Here is a 22,418-nt window from a genome sequence, read left to right as displayed (position 1 = left end):
AGCAATACTATCATGAAATCACAACAGAGTGCAGTAACAGCTGGGTGAGTACAGTCAGTGACACTACAAAGAGGTCACAATAGAGCGCAGTATCAGGTAGGTGAGTGCAGTCAGTCACTCTACAATGAGATCACAAAAGAGTGCAGAAACAGCTGGGTGAGTGCAGTGACACTAAAATGATGTTTCAAAAGAGTGCAGTAAAAGGTAAGAGAGTGCAGGCAGTCACACTACAATGAGGTCACAATAGAGTGCTGTAATAGGTAGGTGAGTGCAGTCAGTGACACTACAATGAGGTCACAATAGAGTGCAGTAACAGCTGGGTGAGTGCAGTCAGTCACACTACAATGTGGTCACAATAGAGTGCAGTAACAGCTGGGTGAGTGCAGCCAGTCACACTACAATGAGGTCACAATAGAGTGCAGTAACAGGTAGGTGAGTGCAGTCAGTGACACTACAATGAGGTCACAATAGAGTGCAGTAACAGGTAGGTGAGTGCAGTCAGTCACACTACAATGTGGTCACAATAGAGTGCAGTAACAGCTGGGTGAGTGCAGCCAGTCACACTACAATGAGGTCACAATAGAGTGCAGTAACAGGTAGGTGAGTGCAGTCAGTGACACTACAATGAGGTCACAATAGAGTGCAGTAACAGGTAGGTGAGTGCAGTCAGTGACACTACAATGAGGTCACAATAGAGTGCCGTACCAGCTGGGTGAGTGCAGTCAGTCACAATACAATGATGTCACAATAGAGAGCAGTAACAGGTAGGTGAGTGCAGTCACTCACAGTACAATGAGGTCACAACAGAGTGCAGTAACAAGTAGGTGAGTGCAGTCAGTCACACTACAAGGAGGTCACAAACGAGTGCAGTAACAGCTCGGTGAGTGCAGTCAGTGACACTACCATGAGGTCACAATAGAGTGCAGTAACAGTTGGACGAGTGCAGTCACTCACACTACAATGAGTTCACAATAGAGTGCAGTAACACGTAGAGTTCAGTAACAGTACAATAGAGTGCAGTCACTCCCACTACAATGAGGTCACAATAGAGTGCAGTCAGTCACACTACAATGAGGTCACAATAGAGTGCAGTACCACTTGGTGAGTGCAGTCAGTCCCACTACAATCAGGTCACAATAGAGCGCAGTAACAGGTAAGTGAGTGTAGTCAGTCACACTACAATGAGGTCACAATAGAGTGCAGTAACAGCAGGATGAGTGCAGTCAGTCACACTACAATGAGGTCACAATCGAGCGTGGTAAGTGCAGTCAGTAAAACTAAAATGGGGTCCACAATAGAGTGCAGTAACAGCTGGGTGAGTGCAGTCACTGACAGTACCATGAGGTAACAATAGAGTGCAGTAACAGGTAGGTGAGTGCAGTCAGTAAAACTACAATGGGGTCCACAGCAGAGTGCAGTAACAGCTGGGTAAGAGCAGTCAGTCACACTACAATGAGGTCACTATAGAGTGCAGTAACAGCTGGGTGAGTGCAGTCAGTCATAGTACCATGAGATCACAATAGAGTGCAGTAACACAGCTGGGTGAGTGCAGTCAGTGATAATACAATGAGGTCACAATAGAGCGCAGTATCAGGTAGGCGAGTGCAGTCAGTCACTCTACAGTGAGATCACAAAAGAGTGCAGAAACAGATAGGTGAGTGCAGTCAGTCACACTATAACGAGGTCACAACAGAGCGCAGTAACAGCTGGGTGAGTGCAGTCAGTGACACTACAATGAGGTCACTATAGAGCGCAGTAACAGCTGGGTGAGTGCAGTCAGTCACACTACAATGAGGTCACAAAAGAGTGCAGTAACACGTACAATAGAGTGCATTAAGTCACACTACAATGATGTCACAATAGAGTGCAGAAACAGCTGGGTGAGTGCAGCCAGTCACACTACCATGAGGTCACAATAGAGTGCAGTAACAGCTGGGTGAGTGTAGTCAGTCCCACTACAATGAGGTCACAATAGAGTGCAGTACCACTTGGTGAGTGCAGTCAGTCACACTACAAAGAGGTCACAATAGAGCGCAGTATCAGGTAGGTGAGTGCAGTCAGTCACTCTACAGTGAGATCACAAAAGAGTGCAGAAACATCTGGGTGAGTGCAGTGACACTAAAATGATGTTTCAATAGAGTACAGTAATAGGTAAGAGAGTGCAGTCAGTCACACTACAATGAGGTCACAATAAAGTGCAGTAATAGCCGGGTGAGTGCAGTCAGTCACATTACAATGAGGACACAATAGAGTGAAGTAACAGTTGGGCGAGTGCAGTCAGTGACACTACAATGAGGTCACAATAGAGTGCAGTAACAGGTAGGTGAATGCTGTCAGTCACACTACAATGAAGTCACAATAGAGTGCAGTAAAAGGAAGAGTGTAGTAACAGTACAATAGGGTGCAGTCAGTCACAATACAATGAGGTCACAATAGAGTGCAGTAACAGGTAGGTGAGTGCAGTCAGTGACACTACAATGAGGTCACTATAGAGCGCAGTAACAGCTGGGTGAGTGCAGTCAGTCACTCTACAATGAGATCACAAAAGAGTGCAGAAACAGCTGGGTGAGTGCAGTGACACTAAAATGATGTTTCAATAGAGTGCAGTAATAGGTAAGAGAGTGCAGTCAGTCACACTACAATGAGGTCACAATAAAATGCAGTAACAGGTAGGCGAGTGCAGTCAGTGACACTACAATGAGGTCACAATAGAGTGCAGTAACAAGTAGGTGAGTGCAGTCAGTCACACTACAATGTGGTCACAATAGAGTGCAGTAACAGCTGGGTGAGTGCAGCCAGTCACACTACAATGAAGTCACAATAGAGTGAAGTAAGAGGTAGAGTGCAGTAACAGTACAATAGGGTGCAGTCAGTCGCAATACAATGAGGTCACAATAGAGTGCAGTAACAGCTGGGTGAGTGCAGTCAGTCACAATACAATGAGGTCACAATAGAGTGCAGTAACAGCTGGGTGAGTGCAGTCAGTGACACTATTATGAGGTCACAATAGAGTGCAGTAACAGCTGGGTGAGTGCAGTCAGTCACACTACTATGAGGTCACACTAGAATGCAGTAACAGTTGGACGAGCGCAGTCACTCACACTACAATGAGTTCACAATAGAGTGCAGTAACACGTAGAGTTCAGTAACAGTACAATAGAGTGCAGTCAGTCCCACTACAATGAGGTCACAATAGAGTGCAGTCAGTCACACTACAATGAGGTCACAATAGAGTGCAGTAACAGGTAGGTGAGTGCAGTCAGTCACACTACAATGAGGTCACAATAGAGTGCAGTAACAGTACTGTAGAGTGCTGTTAGTCACTCTACAGTGAGATCACAAAAAAGAGTACAGAAATAGCTGGGTGAGTGCAGTCAGTGACATTACAACGAGGCCGCCATAGAATGCAGTAACAGGTAGGTGAGTGCAGTCAGTCAAGACCACAATGAGTTCACAATAAAGTGCAGTAACAGCTGGGTGAGTGCAGCCAGTCACACTACAATGAAGTCACAATAGAGTGCAGTAAGAGGTAGAGTGCAGTAACAGTACAATAGGGTGCAGTCAGTCGCAATACAATGAGGTCACAATAGAGTGCAGTAACAGCTGGGTGAGTGCAGTCAGTCACAATACAATGAGGTCACAATAGAGCGCAGTAACAGCTGGGTGAGTGCAGTTAGTGACACTACTATGAGATCACAATAGAGTGCAGTAACAGCCAGGTGAGTGCAGCCAGTCACACTATAATGAGGTCACAATAGAGTGCAGTAACAGGTAGGTGAGTGCAGTCAGTCACACTATAATGAGGTCACAATAGAGTGCAGTAACAGTTGGGTGAATGCAGTCAGTCACCAGAGGCGTAACTAGGGTTTTCGGAGCCAAGGGCAAAATAAAGAGTGGCGCGCGCCCCCTCAAAAAAAAAAAAACCACGAAAGGGAGAAAAATGGGCGTGGCCACTGAAAATGCCCTACAGTGCCAGATACATGCCCCACAGTGCCAGTTACTATGCCGTGCCAGATACATGCCCCACTGTGCTCCCCCCGGTCACTAACCGCTTCATTGTGGCTGTGCTATGTGAGGGGAGGAGAGCGCAGCGCCTCCCCTCCCCTCACCGCTCCAGGTCTCCGGCGGCGGCTAAGTGGCACCGGTTCGCTAGCTAATCAGAGCTCGCGGACCGGCAGCCAATCAGGAGCCGGTCCGCAAGCTCTGATTGGCTAACACCGCCGGAGACCGGACACACGCAGCGCTGCTGGTGTTCAGGTGCTGGCAGCGGCGGTGAGGGGAGGGAGAGACGCTGCGCTCTCCTCCCCTCACATTGCGGCGTGAAGGGGGCAAGTGGGGCATGATGCCCTGGCCGCCGCTGGCGCCTCCCTCTGCTGGGCCTGGCAAGGCGCCCAGGGCACGTGCCCCACTCGCCCTACCCTAGTTACGCCTCTGTCAGTCACACTACAATGAGGTCACAATAGAGTGCAGTAACAGCTGGGTGTGTACAGTCAGTGACACTACAATGGGGTAACAATAGAGTGCAGTAAAAATAAGAATTTACTTACCGATAATTCTATTTCTCGGAGTCCGTAGTGGATGCTGGGGTTCCTGAAAGGACCATGGGGAATAGCGGCTCCGCAGGAGACAGGGCACAAAAAGTAAAGCTTTAGGATCAGGTGGTGTGCACTGGCTCCTCCCCCTATGACCCTCCTCCAAGCCAGTTAGGTACTGTGCCCGGACGAGCGTACACAATAAGGGAGGAATTATGAATCCCGGGTAAGACTCATACCAGCCACACCAATCACACCGTACAACTTGTGATCTAAACCCAGTTAACAGTATGATAACAGCGGAGCCTCTGAAAAGATGGCTCACAACAATAATAACCCGATTTTTGTAACTATGTACAAGTATTGCAGATAATCCGCACTTGGGATGGGCGCCCAGCATCCACTACGGACTCCGAGAAATAGAATTATCGGTAAGTAAATTCTTATTTTCTCTATCGTCCTAGTGGATGCTGGGGTTCCTGAAAGGACCATGGGGATTATACCAAAGCTCCCAAACGGGCGGGAGAGTGCGGATGACTCTGCAGCACCGAATGAGAGAACTCCAGGTCCTCTTTTGCCAGGATATCAAATTTGTAGAATTTTACAAACGTGTTCTCCCCTGACCACGTAGCTGCTCGGCAGAGTTGTAATGCCGAGACCTCTCGGGCAGCCGCCCAAGATGAGCCCACCTTCCTTGTGGAATGGGCCTTAACCGATTTAGACTGTGGCAGGCCTGCCTCAGAATGTGCAAGTTGAATTGTGTTACAAATCCAACGAGCAATCGCCTGCTTAGAAGCAGGCGCACCCAACTTGTTGGGTGCATACAGTATAAACAGCGAGTCAGATTTTCTGACTCCAGCTGTCCTGGAACATATTTTCAGGGCCCTGACAACTCCTAGCAACTTGGAGTCCTCCAAGTCCCTAGTAGGTGCAAGGCACCACAATAAGCTGGTTCAGGTGAAACACTGACACCACCTTAGGGAGAGAACTGGGGACGAGTCCGCAGCTCTGCCCTGTCCGAATGGACAAACAGATATGGGCTTTTTTGAGAAAAAACCACCAATTTGACACTCGCCTGGTCCAGGCCAGGGCCAAGAGCATGGTCACTTTTTATGTGAGATGCTTCAAATCCACATATTTGACTGGTTTTAAACCAATGTGATTTGAGGAATCCCAGAACTACGTTGAGATCCCACAGTGCCACTGGAGGCACAAAAAAGGGGTTTGTATATGCAATACTCCCTTGACAAACTTCTGGACTTCAGGAACTGAAGCCAATTCTTTCTGGAAGAAAATTTACAGGGCCGAATTTGAACCTTAATGGACCCCAATTTGAGGCCCATAGACACTCCTGTTTGCAGGAAATGCAGGAAACGACCGAGTTGAAATTTCTTTGTGGGGCCTTCCTGGCCTCACACCACGCAACATATTTTCGCCACACGTGGTGATAATGTTGTGCGGTCACCTCCTTTCTGGCTTTGACCAGGGTAGGAATGACCTCTTCCGGAATGCCTTTTTTCCCTTAGGATCCGGCTTTCCATCGCCATGCCGACAAACGCAGCTGCGGTAAGTCTTGGAACAGACATGGTACTTGCTGAAGCAAGTCCCTTCTTAGCGGCAGAGGCCATAAGACCTCTGTAAGCATCTCTTGAAGTTCCGGGTACCAAGTCCTTCTTGGCCAATCCGGAGCCATGAGTATAGTTCTTACTCCTCTACGTCTTATAATTCTCAGCACCTTAGGTATGAGAAGCAGAGGAGGGAACACATACACCGACTGGTACACCCACGGTGTTACCAGAACGTCCACATCTATTGCCTGAGGGTCTCTTGACCTGGCGCAATACCTGTCCCGTTTTTTGTTCAGACGGGACGCCATCATGTCCACCTTTGGTATTTCCCAACGGTTTACAATCATGTGGAAAAAACTTCTCAATGAAGTTTCCACTCTCCCGGGTGGAGGTCGTGCTGAGGAAGTCTGCTTCCCAGTTTCCATTCCCGGGATGAAAAACTGCTGACAGTGTTATCACATGATTTTCCGCCCAGCGAAAAGTCCTTGCAGTTTCTGCCATTGCCCTCCTGCTTCTTGTGTCGCCCTGTCTGTTTACGTGGGCGACTGCCGTGATGTTTTTCCCACTGGATCAATACCGGCTGACCTTGAAGCAGAGGTCTTGCTAAGCTTAGAGCATTATAAATTTACCCTTAGCTCCAGTATATTTATGTGGAGAAAAGTCTCCATACTTGATCACACTCCCTGGAAATTTTTTCCTTGTGTGACTGCTCCCCAGCCTCTCAGGCTGGGCTCCGTGGTTACCAGCATCCAATCCTGAATGCCGAATCTGCTGCCCTCTAGAAGATGAGCACTCTATAACCACCACAGGAGAGACACCCTTGTCCTTGGATATTGGGTTATCCGCTGATGCATCTGAAGATGCGATCCGGACCATTTGTCCAGCAGATCCCACTGAAAAGTTCTTACGTGAAATCTGCCGAATGGAATTGCTTCGTAGGAAGCCACCATTTTTACCAGGACCCTTGTGCAATGATGCACTGTTTTTAGGAGGTTCCTGACTTGCTCGGATAACTCCCTGGCTTTCTCTTCCGGGAGAAACACCTTTTTCTGGACTGTGTCCAGAATCATCCCTAGGCACAGCAGACGTGTCGTCGGGATCAGCTGCGATTTTGGAATATTTAGAATCCACCCGTGCTGATTGTAGCAGTATCCGAGATAGTGCTACTCCGACCTCCAACTGTTCCCTGGACTATGCCCCTATCAGGAGATCGTCCAAGTAAGGGATAATTAAGACGCCTTTTCTTCGAAGAAGAATCATCAATTCGGCCATTACCTTGGTAAAGACCCCAGGGTGCCGTGGACAATCCAAACGGCAGCGTCTGAAACTGATAGTGACAGTTCTGCACCACGAACCTGAGGTACCCTTAGTGAGAAGGGCAAATTTGGGACATAGAGGTAAGCATCCCTGATGTCCCGGGACACTATATAGTCCCCTTATTCCTGGTTCGTTATCACTGCTCTGAGTGACTTCATCTTAATTTGAACCTTTGTAAGTGTTCAAAAACAAATTTTTAGAATAAGTCTCACCTAGCCTTCTGGCTTCAGTACCACAATATAGTGTGGAATAATACCCCTTTTCTGTAGTAGGAGGGGTAATTTAATTATCACCTGCTGGGAATACAGCTTGTGAATTTTTTCCCATACTACCTCCTTGTCGGAGGGAGACTTGGTAAAGCAGACTTCAGGAGCCTGCGAAGGGGAAACGTCTCGACATTCCCCTCTGTACCCCCGGGATACTACTTGTAGGATCCAGGGGTCCTGTACGGTCTCAGCGCCATGCTGAGAACTTGTCAGACGCGGTGGAACGCTTCTGTTCCTGGGAATGGGCTGCCTGCTGCAGTCTTCTTCCCTTTCCTCTATCCCTGGGCAGATATGATCTTATAGGGACGAGAGGACTGAGGCTGAAAAGACGGTGTCTTTTTCTGCAGAGATGTGACTTAGGGTAAAAAACGGTGGATTTTCCAGCAGTTGCCGTGACCACCAGGTCCGATGGACCGACCCCAAACAAGTCCTCTTCCTGTATACGGCCATACTGTGCCGTTTGGAATCTGCATCACCTGACCACTGTCGTGTCCATAACATCTTCTGGCAGTTATGGACATCGCGTTTATTCATGATGCCAGAGTGCAAATATCCCTCTGTGCATCTCGCATATATAGAAATGCTCTATAGTCAATAAAATACTGTCCCTGTCAAGGGTATCAATATTTTTAGTCAGGGAATCCGACCAAGCCACCCTAGCTCTGCACATCCAGGCTGAGGCGATCGCTGGCCGCAGTATAACACCAGTATGTGTGTATATACTTTTTATTATATTTTCCAGCCTTGTCAGCTGGTCCTTGAGGACGGCCCTATCTATAGACGGTACCGCCACTTGTTTTGATAAGCGTGTGAGCGCCTTATCCACCTTAAAGGGTGTTTCCCAACGCGCCCTAACTTCTGGCGGGAAAGGGTATACCGCCCATAATTTTCTATCGGGGGGAACCCACGCATCATCACACACTTTATTTAATTTATCTGATTCAGGAAAAACTATGGTAGTTTTTTCACATCCCACATAATACCCTCCTTTGTGGTACTTGTAGTATCAGAAATACGTAACACCTCCTTCATTGCCTTTAACGTGTGGCCCTAATAAGGAATACGTTTGTTTATTCACCGTCGACACTGGATTCAGTGTCCCTGTCTGTGTCTGTGTCGACCGACTAAAGTAAACGGGCGTTTTAAAACCCTTGACGGTGTTTTTGAGACGTCTGGACCGTACTAATTGTTTGTCGGCCGTCTCATGTCGTCAACCGACCTTGCAGCGTGTTGACATTATCACGTAATTTCCTAAATAAGCCATCCATTCCGGTGTCGACTCCCTAGAGAGTGACATCACCATTACAGGCAATTGCTCCGCCTCCTCACCAACATCGTCCTCCTACCTGTCGACACACACGTACCGACACACAGCACACACACAGGGAATGCTCTGATAGAGGACAGGACCCACTAGCCCTTTGGAGAGACAGAGGGAGAGTTTGCCAGCACACACCAAAAACGCTATAATTATATAGGGACAACCTTATATAAGTGTTTTCCCTTATAGCATCTTAATATATATATAAGCATATCGCCAAATTAGTGCCCCCCCTCTCTGTTTTAACCCTGTTTCTGTAGTGCAGTGCAGGGGAGAGCCTGGGAGCCTTCCCTCCAGCCTTTCTGTGAGGGAAAATGGCGCTGTGTGCTGAGGAGATAGGCCCCGCCCCTTTTTCGGCGGCCTCGTCTCCCGCTCTTAACGGATTCTGGCAGGGGTTAAATATCTCCATATAGCCTCCGGAGGCTATATGTGAGGTATTTTTAGCCAAAATAGGTATTCATTTGCCTCCCAGGGCGCCCCCCTCCCAGCGCCCTGCACCCTCAGTGACTGCCGTGTGAAGTGTGCTGAGAGGAAAATGGCGCACAGCTGCAGTGCTGTGCGCTACCTTTAGAAGACTGAGGAGTCTTCTGCCGCCGATTCTGGACCTCTTCTTACTTCAGCATCTGCAAGGGGGCCGGCGGCAAGGCTCCGGTGACCATCCAGGCTGTACCTGTGATCGTCCCTCTGGAGCTGATGTCCAGTAGCCAAGAAGCCAATCCATCCTGCACGCAGGTGAGTTCACTTCTTCTCCCCTAAGTCCCTCGTTGCAGTGATCCTGTTGCCAGCAGGACTCACTGTAAAATAAAAAACCTAAGCTAAACTTTCCTAAGCAGCTCTTTAGGAGAGCCACCTAGATTGCACCCTTCTCGGCCGGGCACAAAAATCTAACTGGCTTGGAGGAGGGTCATAGGGGGAGGAGCCAGTGCACACCACCTGATCCTAAAGCTTTACTTTTTGTGCCCTGTCTCCTGCGGAGCCGCTATTCCCCATGGTCCTTTCAGGAACCCCAGCATCCACTAGGACGATAGAGAAAAGGAGATGATTGCAGTCAGTCACATAGCAAGATAAGAATAGAGTGCAATAATTTAAAGGTGAGTGGTGGCAACAGAGTGCAGGTTGTCACGATAGAGTGCGGTAACTATCAAGTGAGTGGTTATAATAGAAAGCAGTAACAGGTAAGTGGCGTTATCAGAGTGCAGTAAAAGGCAGGTGACACTCACGACAACGGCTGGGCTTGTCCATATCGGTCCAGGTCCCGTCTCGCTGGCATTTGCGCACTTTTGGGCCAGAAATCTCCCTCTCTCCTCTGCATACAAATTCAATCTCATAATCCACAGGGAGCGTCTCCACGGCCTTCACCTGAGAGAGGGTCAGACCCCGGTAACGTATTCCCCCGTCCCGTGGTGGGTGTATGATCCGACAGCCTGCAAAGAAAGGAGAGAGGAAATGTGTTACCTATTGGAAGAAAGTGTCCTGGCACAGGAAACCCTCCACCAGTGTACCTAGCCAGGCTTACTAACTACCCAACATTGCTACAGACAGTCCCAGATTTGTGTTCCTGGAAATGTCCCCTGCATTTCTGAAGCCACCCACCACCACCTCCCACAAACTCTGCAAATACAACCCTGCAATCACCGGGTGTACGCAGGGGGGACACCAAAATATATGCTCAACTGCACAAACATCCGCACTGTGCCCACCTCCCAATCAGGCCCAGTGCCTCATGCCTCAGTGATGTCTCCATACACTGCTCAGCTGTGCACCCCCACCTCCGCATGGTGGGTGAAACCCCCTGCCAATATAAAGCATAATAGCACAACACGTCTTTATTTAGAGTGCATTCACTTTCACCGAGACGCATCCTCAGGTCATATGACTGCAACTCTAAATCAGGACGGAGCTCCTGCCTTGCACAGGAGGTCCAATATTGTTAATATAAGTATAAACAAAGAATGAACTGCAACAAATAATAAAAATCGGATTATTGCTGAATTTAATTGGGAAATCCTCAGTTGTTCCTAGACGCTCAATCACGCACATCAGGTCTGTAATTCTACCGTGATGCTGGCATTAATAATTCATCGGATGCTTCGAAAGTTCAGTCATGCAGTGCGTCACGGATGTGGTGTGTAGTCTACCATGCACAGTCCCCTGTGCTAGGCACAATCAGGCACAGGAAAGTATTTACAGGAACCCGCACGTCTCCCAGGCAGCATCCTATACATCAGTGGTTCTCAAACTCAGTCATAGAAACATAGAAACATAGAATTTGACGGCAGATAAGAACCACTTGGCCCATCTAGTCTGCCCCTTTTTTATTTTATCCTTTAGGCAATCTCAACCCTTTTTTAACCTTGATTCTTTGTAAGGATATTCATATGCCTGTCCCAAGCATGTTTAAATTGCCCTACAGTCTTAGCCTCTACCACCTCTGATGGGAGGCTATTCCACTTATCCACTACCCTTTCTGTGAAGTAATTTTTCCTTAAATTTCCCCTGAACCTCCCCCCCTCCAGTCTCAATGTATGCCCTCGAGTTCTAATGCTTCTTTTCCTTTGAAGAATGTTTCCCTCCTGAACTTTGTTAAGACCCTTTATAGGGTCCTCAGGACCCCACGCAGTTCATGTTTTCCAGGTCACCCAGCAGCTGCACAGGTGTACTCATTACTCAGACACATTTTAAAAGATCAACAGGTGGAGCTCATTATTTCACTTTGTTATTCTGTGAGGAGACCTGGAAAACATGAACTGCTGTTTGAGGTCCTGAGGACCGAGTTTGAGAACCGATGCTATACATCAGGCATTCCCAAACTCAGTCCACCAGTCCAGGATTTAGTGCTGTCCATGTGACTTAATTAGTACCTCAGTTATTTTGATTTAACCATCTCTGCTGAAGCCTGGATATCCCTAAAACCTGCACAGTTATACCCCTGTCAGACGGCTAGCAATATGCCAGGTTATTGCACGTGAATGTGCAGCAACCTGGGATATTGGGGGTCATTCCGAGTTGATCGCTAGCTGCCGTTGTTCGCAGCGCTGCGATCAGTGTAAAAAACGGCTAATCTGCGAATGCGTATGCACCGCAATGCGCACGCGCGACGTACGGGTACAAAGAGCTTTGTGGTTTTGCACAGGTTCTAGCAACGTTTTCATTTGCACTGGCGGCTGCAAGAAGATTGTCAGGAAAGGGGCGTTTGTGGGTGTCAACTGACCGTTTGCAGGGAGTGCTTAGAAAAACGCAGGCGTGCCAGGGAAAGAGCAGGCGTGGCTGGGTGAACGCTGGGCGGGTGTATGACGTCAAAAGCCGTCCCTCCAACGTTAGAATCAACGCACACGAAGAGTAACTACAGGGCTGGTCTTGTTTTGCACAAATGATTTTGCAGGCGCTCTGCCGCACAGGCGTTCGCACTTCTGCAAAGCAAAATTACACTCCCCGGTGGGCGGCGACAATGCGTTTGCACGGCTGCTAAAAAGTGCTAGCGAGCGATCAACTCGGAATGACCCACATTGCTCAGTGTGAAAGGGGCAATTTGAAATAACATGGGTCCTGCGACCTGGAATTTCAATATGGGTTCAACCTGGCTTCCGGTGTATTGTGATCAGGTGATCTGGGGCGATGCGATCCGGGAACCATTCACAGCACAGGAAGACCCGGCGCTTGGAGATGATGACGACACAGTTATATAGCTAACAATAAGTCGGGTCAGGCCACCAGTATGGAACAGTTCTTTGCAGGGTTGCACCTGCGTTGGACCAGTGTACCGAATAGCGGGTGTGACCCGGCTCTGCAGTGTGAAAGGGGTAGAAGTGCCTTGAGGACAGAGGTTGGGAACGCCTGCTATATATAATAGTTATTATAATCCAGTGGTTGTCAAACTCTGTCCTCAGGACACCAAACAGTTCATGTTTTCCAGGTATCCTCACATAATCCCAGCCCGCCTCCTGACAGCGCTCTCACATCCCAGCCCGTCTCCTGACACCGCCGTCACATCCCAGCCCGTCTCCTGACAACGCTGTCACATCCCAGCCCGTCTCCCGACACCACTGTCACATCCCAGCCCTGACACCTCTATCGCATCCCAGCCCGTCTCCTGACACCGCTATCACATCCCAGCCCGTCTCCTGACACCGCGTCACATCCCAGCCCGTCTCCTGACACCGCTATCACATCCCAGCCCGTCTCCTGACACCGCTGTCACATCCCAGCCCGTCTCCTGACACTGCCGTCACATCCCAGACCGTCTCCTGACACCGATATCACATCCCAGCCCGTTTCCTGACACCGATATCACATCCCAGCCCATCTCCTGACACATCTGTCACATCCCAGCTCGTCTCCTGACACCGCTATTATATCCCAGCCCGTCTCCCGACACCGCTATCACATCCCAGCCTGTCTCCTGACACCACTATCACATCCCAGCCCGTCTCCTGACACCGCTGTCACATCCCAGCCCGTCTCCTGACACCACTATCACATCCCAGCCCGTTTCCTGACACCGATATCACATCCCAGCCCGTCTCCTGACACATCTGTCACATCCCAGCCCGTCTCCTGACACCGCTGTCACATCCCAGCCCGTCTCCTGACACCGCTGTCACATCCCAGACCGTCTCCTGACACCGATATCACATCCCAGCCCGTTTCCTGACACCAATATCACATCCCAGCCCGTCTCCTGACACATCTGTCACATCCCAGTCCGTCTCCTGACACCGATATCACATCCCAGCCCATCTCCTGACACCGCTGTAACATCCCAGCCCATCTCCTGACACCGCCATCCCAGCCCGTCTCCTGACACCGCCGTCACATCCCAGCCCGTCTCCTGACACCGCCGTCACATCCCAGCCCGTCTCCTGACACCGCCGTCACATCCCAGCCCGTCTCCTGACACCGCCGTCACATCCCAGCCCGTCTCCTGACACCGCCGTCACATCCCAGCCCGTCTCCTGACACCGCCGTCACATCCCAGCCCGTCTCCTGACACCGCTGTCACATCCCAGCCCGCCTCCTGACACCGCTGTCACATCCCAGCCCGTCTCCTGACACCGCTGTCACATCCCAGCCCGTCTCCTGACACCGCTGTCACATCCCAGCCCGTCTCCTGACACCGCTGTCACATCCCAGCCCGTCTCCTGACACCGCTGTCACATCCCAGCCCGTCTCCTGACACCGCTGTCACATCCCAGCCCGTCTCCTGACACCGCCGTGACATCCCAGCCCTGACACCGCTATCACATCCCATCCCGTCTCCTGACACTGCCGTCACATCCCAGCCCTGACACATCTGTCACATCCCAGCCCGTCTCCTGACACCTCTATCACATCCCAGCCCGTCTCCTGACACCGCTCTCACATCCCAGCCCTGACACCGCTGTCACATCCCAGCCCGTCTCCTGACACCGCTGTCACATCCCAGCCCTGACACATCTGTCACATCCCAGCCCGTCTCCTGACACCTCTATCACATCCCAGCCCTGACACCTCTATCACATCCCAGCCCGTCTCCTGACACCTCTGTGGCCGGAGAGCCCCAGCCACGAGGCAAATGGCCGCCCTGGCACTGAAGGGGTTAATCCCTAGTGCCCGGCGCCATTTGCAAGGACAATGGGCGCTTGGCGCCATATTTGAATTATGTTGGGCGCTAGGCGCCGTGATGTATAAAGTGTGTAAAAAATGTATTTTTAACTGTGCCGTGGTCCCGGACCCCTCCGGAGACCACGGCAGGGAGGACAGCCCCCGGCGCGCTCAGCAGAGTGTGCACGCCGGGGGAGAGGAGGCAGCCGCTGACCGCCGGAGTCCGGGAGCTCCGCTCCCGGCAGCGGTCAGTGTAGCCCCGGGCGCACTGGAGTGTGCGCGCCGGGGAGAAGGGTGAGCGCTGCGGCTGGGAGCTCGGCTCCCGCTGTAGTGCTCTATGTGAGAGCCGCCGCTGGGGGCCGGGAGCTCTGCTCCCAGCGCCTCAGCCCGTCGGAGGTGGCCAGCCGCGGCAGCCGGGACGGACGTCCCGGGCTGCCGGGCAGCAAGGGGGGTGCGCCGCACACGAGGACCGAGTTAGCCGGCTTCCTGTGCGGCGAGGCCACCAGTCAGCGCCGCGCATGGGGGACCGGGCTAGCCGGCTCCCTAGCGGCGTGGCTGAAATTAGGCTGTCCAGCAGGATGGTGAGCGCTGGGGTCCGGGAGCTACGCTCCCGGCGCCTCAGCGCTGAAACAAAGCCAGAGTCACGGCGGCCGGGACAAGTGTCCCGGGCCGCCGGGCTTAGGTACAGGGGGGTGCGCCGCTGCGTGCGGCGAGGCCACAAAGGTAGTGCCACACTGGGGGGACAGGGAAAGCCAGCTCCCTGGACCCCAGTGGCAGGCAGACAGGCTGGAGGGTGGGGGAAGCCAGCCCCATACCTCCAGCACACAGAGAGCCCTAGCAGCCAGGCTGCAGGGCTAGGGAAGGCACTGCAGTGCCTGAGTATGTAGAGTCTGTGCAGGGCACAGGCTCAGTGTATAGTTACAGGGAAATGTACAGTGTGATTTAAAATGTAATGTATTTAAAGAGAAATTGCACTTACTTGATTGTGTGTCCCAGGAGGGGGGAATCCATGGCTGTGCAGGCTGATGGATTCTCCCAGACCTTTTCCCTAAAAACGGAATGCTTTCCCATCCAGCCTCACAGTTCCAATGGGCACAGGGAGAAAGAGAAGCAGCTTAGCTATAAAACAAGCTGAGTGGTTTCTTGGAGCTCCATGGAGATCAGCCGTAGTGGCCAGGAAACCTGGACCGGGGAGCCAGGCTGCCCAGCTCTGGAGCCCAAATCCAGGCTGCAGGCAGTGAGAGGGGTCCCGGGCAGGTTTCTGGAAGTCAGTTTAGGAGGGAAAACCTCCCCCCAGCCAGACTGAACGGCACCGTGGGAGTACCCTGCTCTCCCAGATGGGAGAGTCCAAGGAGACCGACCACTCCCCACTGTCCATAGGGACCAATGTTGGGTGTGCATGAGACCAGAGCATGCACAGCTCATGGGTAAACATTGATTGGTTGTGCACCACAGGGCGGGCTTACCCCCTGTGGTAAGGGGTCTTGGAGAGGGATAAAAGAAGGGCAGTTGGCCCATAGGATTGTGTATTGTAACATCTTCTTCTGCTGAAAAGATCTTGATTGTATGCTGTTGCCCCTAGCAATAGGGAGGAGCCTTTTTAAAGGTTATTTGAGCAATAAACACCTTTGCCTCAAGAAGACTGCTTCATCTTGTGACCAACAGGGTTAGGCCAAACCTAGCCCCGTTCTCCGGCTGTCCAGGGAAGCACCTGACGTCTCCAAGCTCCGCCTTCCGCCAGCTACCGGTAGAGGCCTAGCAAGTGGCTAGTGGGGATTCGTCAGCACCACACAGCTGTGGTAAAGCAGTGCGTCGGCACATACAGAGCAGAACCGTGGTTCCAAACGCCACGGCAGGTTAGGAGTTTGGTGGTGGCAGCGAGAACCCGCCCACAGCGCAGTGGGTGGAGTCAGTAACAGGCGGTTACTGACGGTAAGCGGGAATCCCCTATGTGGTCAGGCCTCGTGCGGCTTGACCTTCCATTCTGTGCACAGTCAACGGGACGCGGAAACTGCGAGTGCTTCCGTACGGTATCGTCCTGTCACAGAAATTGGTGGCATAGTGGTGGGATAATCCCAGGCGGCTTTTCATCACCCGATTGGAGAAGCCGAGTTACTCAGGAGAGGAGTAACTGCAGCGCAGGAGAACGCACAAGATGGCGGAATTCAGCGGAATGTCCAAGGAGGATCTGGAGATCGTATGCCAGGGGAAGGGTGTGGATATCCCTTCCAACGCGTCCAGAAGCGTCATGAAGGCGGCGCTCAGGAGCTGGGAGGAGTCTCATCGGGCGGAGGTGGAAAGCACTGACGGCGTCAGCATCGCAGAGGACGGCCCACCAGTGGACCTTCGTACAGAACCGGTGAGAACCACAAGCCCCGCCCTCTCTCACAGCAGCAATGTTTCCCAGCAATCCCTAGCAGGGCCAGGATCCCAACGTCCCAGGGGGGGCAGTACGGATAGCCTAGCAGATCGGCTAGCGGAATTGGGGGAAAGGGCAACGGAGCAAGAGCGCTTGATCATCATCCAGATGTGGCGTGATGAGCGGGCACCACAGGCTGTGGTACCCCGGGAGCAGTTGTCAGCTGTTGTACACAGATCAGGACGTATTCAGTTTGCCAAGTTTGCAGACAGTGATGGGGACATTGATGGACATTTACAAGTTTTTGAAAGGACTTGCAAACTACACGATCTACCCAAGTCGGAGTGGGTGAGACACCTTGTGCCCACTCTGCATGGAGAGGCCTTGGAGGCCTATCGAGGAGTGGCGACGGAGGACTGTGGGAACTACGACGAAGTCGCGAAGGCCCTCCTCCAGCGATTCTTCATCACTCCAGAGTCTTACAGGAAGAAGTTCAGAGACTTGCCCAAGAATCCTAGCAGCACCCATGAGCAGTTCGCCACCCAGCTGCGGCAGTACGTGGTGAAGTGGGTGAAGGATTCAGAAGCCACTACATGGGACGCACTGATCGACCTGATCTGCAGGGAGCAGTTCTACCGCCGGTGCGCCCAAGAAGTGAAGGAGTGGGTGCTAGATCGGGAGCCACCCAGCTTAAAGATGGCTGCCCAATTAGCCGACAAGTATGTGGCAATTCGGCCACAGGGGCAGAAGCGCCCAGCCAGCAGCCAGCTCCAAAAGACTGTACCACCAAGGGGACCCCCCTCTTCAGCTCATCACCCCCAAAGACAAGCATCTTCCAACCCGGGTGCTCTTGGCCAGCAACCGCACCGCAGCGTCCCTGCAACTGATCAGAGATCATCGGTGCCACGACTGGAGAAGAAGTGCTACGGCTGTGGGAAAATCGGACATCTGAGGATGAACTGTCCTGCATCCCAAGCACCCCAGACTCGTGCCCCAAATCCGAGTGCTGGAGCCCGGATCGCTTGTTTGACGAGAGGAGATGAGCCTACAGAGACTGTTCCCCCTCCAGTCAGTCCGATGGAGTGTGGCGAGAGACAGGTGCACTCTGCGGAGAGAGTCACCTGCATGGCCAAACAGCCCCTACACAACATGTGGAGGCACCTGCAGCCGGTCCACGTGGGACCCCTGCAGGGGGAAGGCCTAAGAGACTCTGGGGCCTCAATCACTGTGGTGAGCCCCCACCTTATAGATCCTGCTGCAGTATTGCAGGGTCGCACTGCCACGATCACCCTGGCAGAAGGAACAGAAAAAGCGGTTCCCATGGCAAGAGTCTACCTGGACTGGGGAGCTGGACCCGAGTTGCGAGAAGTTGCCGTCATGGATGGTCTCCCAACTGATGTGGTCCTAGGAAATGATCTGGGTGGTGGGATCGTCACTATGTTTGTTGGCGCCATTCCCCGGAGTCAAGTTCCAAAACCACCATTGACATCAGCTACTCCAGCACCGCCCAGCCCAGAGGAAAAGACTACAGCTGCTAGACAACTGCCAGCACAGCCAACCACAGCATCAACCAGCCCAGAGGAAAAGATTACAGCGGCTAGATCAGCACATTTACCCCGCATGCCTTTTGCCTCTGGTATGCCTACGTCCCCTAGCAACGCAGAGGATGTCGGTTCCAGCTCGTTTGATCCTGTGGGGGTGCCCAATGATGCTCCTGACCCAAGTGGTTTGCCAACTCCGGCGGTGAGTATGAGAAACCACACTGACTTTTCCATGACTGACCCCTACCAGACTGACCCTAGTAGTCCCCACCTAGATCCCCCTGTAGAGTGTCCCAATTTAGGAGAGATTGAGGGCCACAGGCAGGAGTTTAGGGAGGCTCAACTCTCTGACCCATCCCCAAAAGGCATGAGGCGCCACTCTGGCAGCGGCCTTGACAGGGTTGGGGCAGGAAGTTTGACCTGGCGGGAAGGGATAAGGTACAGGGTAGCCAGGAAAGTGGGAGGGGTTAGACCAGATAGGGAATGTGTCCAACTGGTCCCCTCAGGGAACGTTCCTGCGCAACCGGTGTCGGTTGCCAGCGAAACCCCTTTGGACAGCAACCCGGAGACAGGCCGTACCCTGAAGTGCCTGACACAGAGCTTACCCTGGTCTGGAATGTCGGATGACGCCCAGACCACATGTAAGGCTGGTGCCATGCGTTGGCAGCCGGGGCACTCCAGCGTTTGTGTTGTCTCTGGGCCTCTGCCCATAGGAGAACCGTTGCAGCAAGTTGCTGTGGACATAGCAGGTCCCCTGCCTGTGCGCAGTAGATCGGGGAAGACACGCAGCCTCCCTGTAGTGGATGCCACACAGGATCCAGAGGCTGGTGGTCTGGCCGCCATCACTGTGGCACAGGTAGCGGATGAGGAGGAAGGAGTAGGCCTAGGTGACAGGGTAGGTTTCCCGAGTCATAGGTCGACAGAAGAGGATTGGAGGGCAAGTCTGACAGTTAGGGCAGACAGTTGCCAGTTAGGTATGACGGAGGTGCAGTGCCTGGGGCACCATGTGGGAGGAGACAGGGGTAGGCCCAACCCAGAGGGGGTGGAGGCAACCAGAGGCTGTCCCCGACCCACATCACCCAGACCGGTACTGACCTTAGAACCTGTAAGGCCCTACGGACATGTTGTCATTAACTTTAGTCCTGTAGTGAACCCCTTGACAGAGATGGCTAGGAAGGGCATTCCCAAGTCAGTGGACTTTGCACCCGCTTGCGAGTTGGCATTCCAGTCATTGAAGGAGGCTCGGGTACCCGCTCCAGTGCTGATGGCGCACATTCTTGACCAGGACTGTGTGTTACGAACTATTGCGCCACTGCACGGACTGGGAGCAGTACCAAGCCAGAAAGAGCCATATGGGCAGGAGCACCCTGTGGCCTGTTTAAGCAGAAAACTGCTATTGTGGGAGGTGGGGTATGCCACAGTTGGGACACCGTGGGTGGCACTTGTTTGTAACCGGCCCCCCACCGTGGTGACTTACCACCTACCTGTTAGGTGGCTGCAACCGACCTTGGGGGAATTGGACAGACTTTTGTGGTGGAGCCTTGAACTTGGACTTCGGGTGGACTATTTGAACATTGTGCACCCACGAAGAGAGGCCCACTACACTATGGATGAACTGTCTAGGCCAGAGCCTACACCCCCCAGGTAGCGTCCCCTTCACCCCAACGGACTGCGGGACCAGGACCCAAATCGTTGGGACATGGGTCCCTGGTTGACCCGCTTGAATGGGGGGGGAGGAGTGTGGCCGGAGAGCCCCAGCCACGAGGCAAATGGCCGCCCTGGCACTGAAGGGGTTAATCCCTAGTGCCCGGCGCCATTTGCAAGGACAATGGGCGCTTGGCGCCATATTTGAATTATGTTGGGCGCTAGGCGCCGTGATGTATAAAGTGTGTAAAAAATGTATTTTTAACTGTGCCGTGGTCCCGGACCCCTCCGGAGACCACGGCAGGGAGGACAGCCCCCGGCGCGCTCAGCAGAGTGTGCACGCCGGGGGAGAGGAGGCAGCCGCTGACCGCCGGAGTCCGGGAGCTCCGCTCCCGGCAGCGGTCAGTGTAGCCCCGGGCGCACTGGAGTGTGCGCGCCGGGGAGAAGGGTGAGCGCTGCGGCTGGGAGCTCGGCTCCCGCTGTAGTGCTCTATGTGAGAGCCGCCGCTGGGGGCCGGGAGCTCTGCTCCCAGCGCCTCAGCCCGTCGGAGGTGGCCAGCCGCGGCAGCCGGGACGGACGTCCCGGGCTGCCGGGCAGCAAGGGGGGTGCGCCGCACACGAGGACCGAGTTAGCCGGCTTCCTGTGCGGCGAGGCCACCAGTCAGCGCCGCGCATGGGGGACCGGGCTAGCCGGCTCCCTAGCGGCGTGGCTGAAATTAGGCTGTCCAGCAGGATGGTGAGCGCTGGGGTCCGGGAGCTACGCTCCCGGCGCCTCAGCGCTGAAACAAAGCCAGAGTCACGGCGGCCGGGACAAGTGTCCCGGGCCGCCGGGCTTAGGTACAGGGGGGTGCGCCGCTGCGTGCGGCGAGGCCACAAAGGTAGTGCCACACTGGGGGGACAGGGAAAGCCAGCTCCCTGGACCCCAGTGGCAGGCAGACAGGCTGGAGGGTGGGGGAAGCCAGCCCCATACCTCCAGCACACAGAGAGCCCTAGCAGCCAGGCTGCAGGGCTAGGGAAGGCACTGCAGTGCCTGAGTATGTAGAGTCTGTGCAGGGCACAGGCTCAGTGTATAGTTACAGGGAAATGTACAGTGTGATTTAAAATGTAATGTATTTAAAGAGAAATTGCACTTACTTGATTGTGTGTCCCAGGAGGGGGGAATCCATGGCTGTGCAGGCTGATGGATTCTCCCAGACCTTTTCCCTAAAAACGGAATGCTTTCCCATCCAGCCTCACAGTTCCAATGGGCACAGGGAGAAAGAGAAGCAGCTTAGCTATAAAACAAGCTGAGTGGTTTCTTGGAGCTCCATGGAGATCAGCCGTAGTGGCCAGGAAACCTGGACCGGGGAGCCAGGCTGCCCAGCTCTGGAGCCCAAATCCAGGCTGCAGGCAGTGAGAGGGGTCCCGGGCAGGTTTCTGGAAGTCAGTTTAGGAGGGAAAACCTCCCCCCAGCCAGACTGAACGGCACCGTGGGAGTACCCTGCTCTCCCAGATGGGAGAGTCCAAGGAGACCGACCACTCCCCACTGTCCATAGGGACCAATGTTGGGTGTGCATGAGACCAGAGCATGCACAGCTCATGGGTAAACATTGATTGGTTGTGCACCACAGGGCGGGCTTACCCCCTGTGGTAAGGGGTCTTGGAGAGGGATAAAAGAAGGGCAGTTGGCCCATAGGATTGTGTATTGTAACATCTTCTTCTGCTGAAAAGATCTTGATTGTATGCTGTTGCCCCTAGCAATAGGGAGGAGCCTTTTTAAAGGTTATTTGAGCAATAAACACCTTTGCCTCAAGAAGACTGCTTCATCTTGTGACCAACAGGGTTAGGCCAAACCTAGCCCCGTTCTCCGGCTGTCCAGGGAAGCACCTGACGTCTCCAAGCTCCGCCTTCCGCCAGCTACCGGTAGAGGCCTAGCAAGTGGCTAGTGGGGATTCGTCAGCACCACACAGCTGTGGTAAAGCAGTGCGTCGGCACATACAGAGCAGAACCGTGGTTCCAAACGCCACGGCAGGTTAGGAGTTTGGTGGTGGCAGCGAGAACCCGCCCACAGCGCAGTGGGTGGAGTCAGTAACAGGCGGTTACTGACGGTAAGCGGGAATCCCCTATGTGGTCAGGCCTCGTGCGGCTTGACCTTCCATTCTGTGCACAGTCAACGGGACGCGGAAACTGCGAGTGCTTCCGTACGGTATCGTCCTGTCACAACCTCTATCACATTTCAGCCCGTCTCCTGACACCTCTATCACATCCCAGTCCTGACACCACTATCACATCCCAGCCCGACTCCTGACACC

General features: G+C 53.1%; 1 protein-coding gene across 3 annotated transcripts in view; it reads right to left on the bottom strand.

Annotated features, from left to right (window-relative positions):
• The window catches only part of GABBR1 (gamma-aminobutyric acid type B receptor subunit 1), a 236,394-nt gene that overhangs the window by 149,226 nt on the left and 64,750 nt on the right, over positions 1-22,418 (bottom strand). For all 3 annotated transcript variants that reach the window (XM_063938299.1, XM_063938300.1, XM_063938301.1), the window contains exon 4: positions 10,225-10,428. In XM_063938299.1, the coding sequence (XP_063794369.1) occupies positions 10,225-10,428 (204 nt within the window). The remainder of the gene's footprint in view (positions 1-10,224; positions 10,429-22,418) is intronic.

The sequence above is a fragment of the Pseudophryne corroboree genome, chromosome 8 (genome assembly GCF_028390025.1).
Source record: "Pseudophryne corroboree isolate aPseCor3 chromosome 8, aPseCor3.hap2, whole genome shotgun sequence".
In the NCBI taxonomy this organism is placed as follows: domain Eukaryota; kingdom Metazoa; phylum Chordata; class Amphibia; order Anura; family Myobatrachidae; genus Pseudophryne; species Pseudophryne corroboree.
The sequence above is the reverse complement of the archived record's forward strand: the minus strand, read 5'-3'. Positions and strand labels throughout refer to the sequence as shown.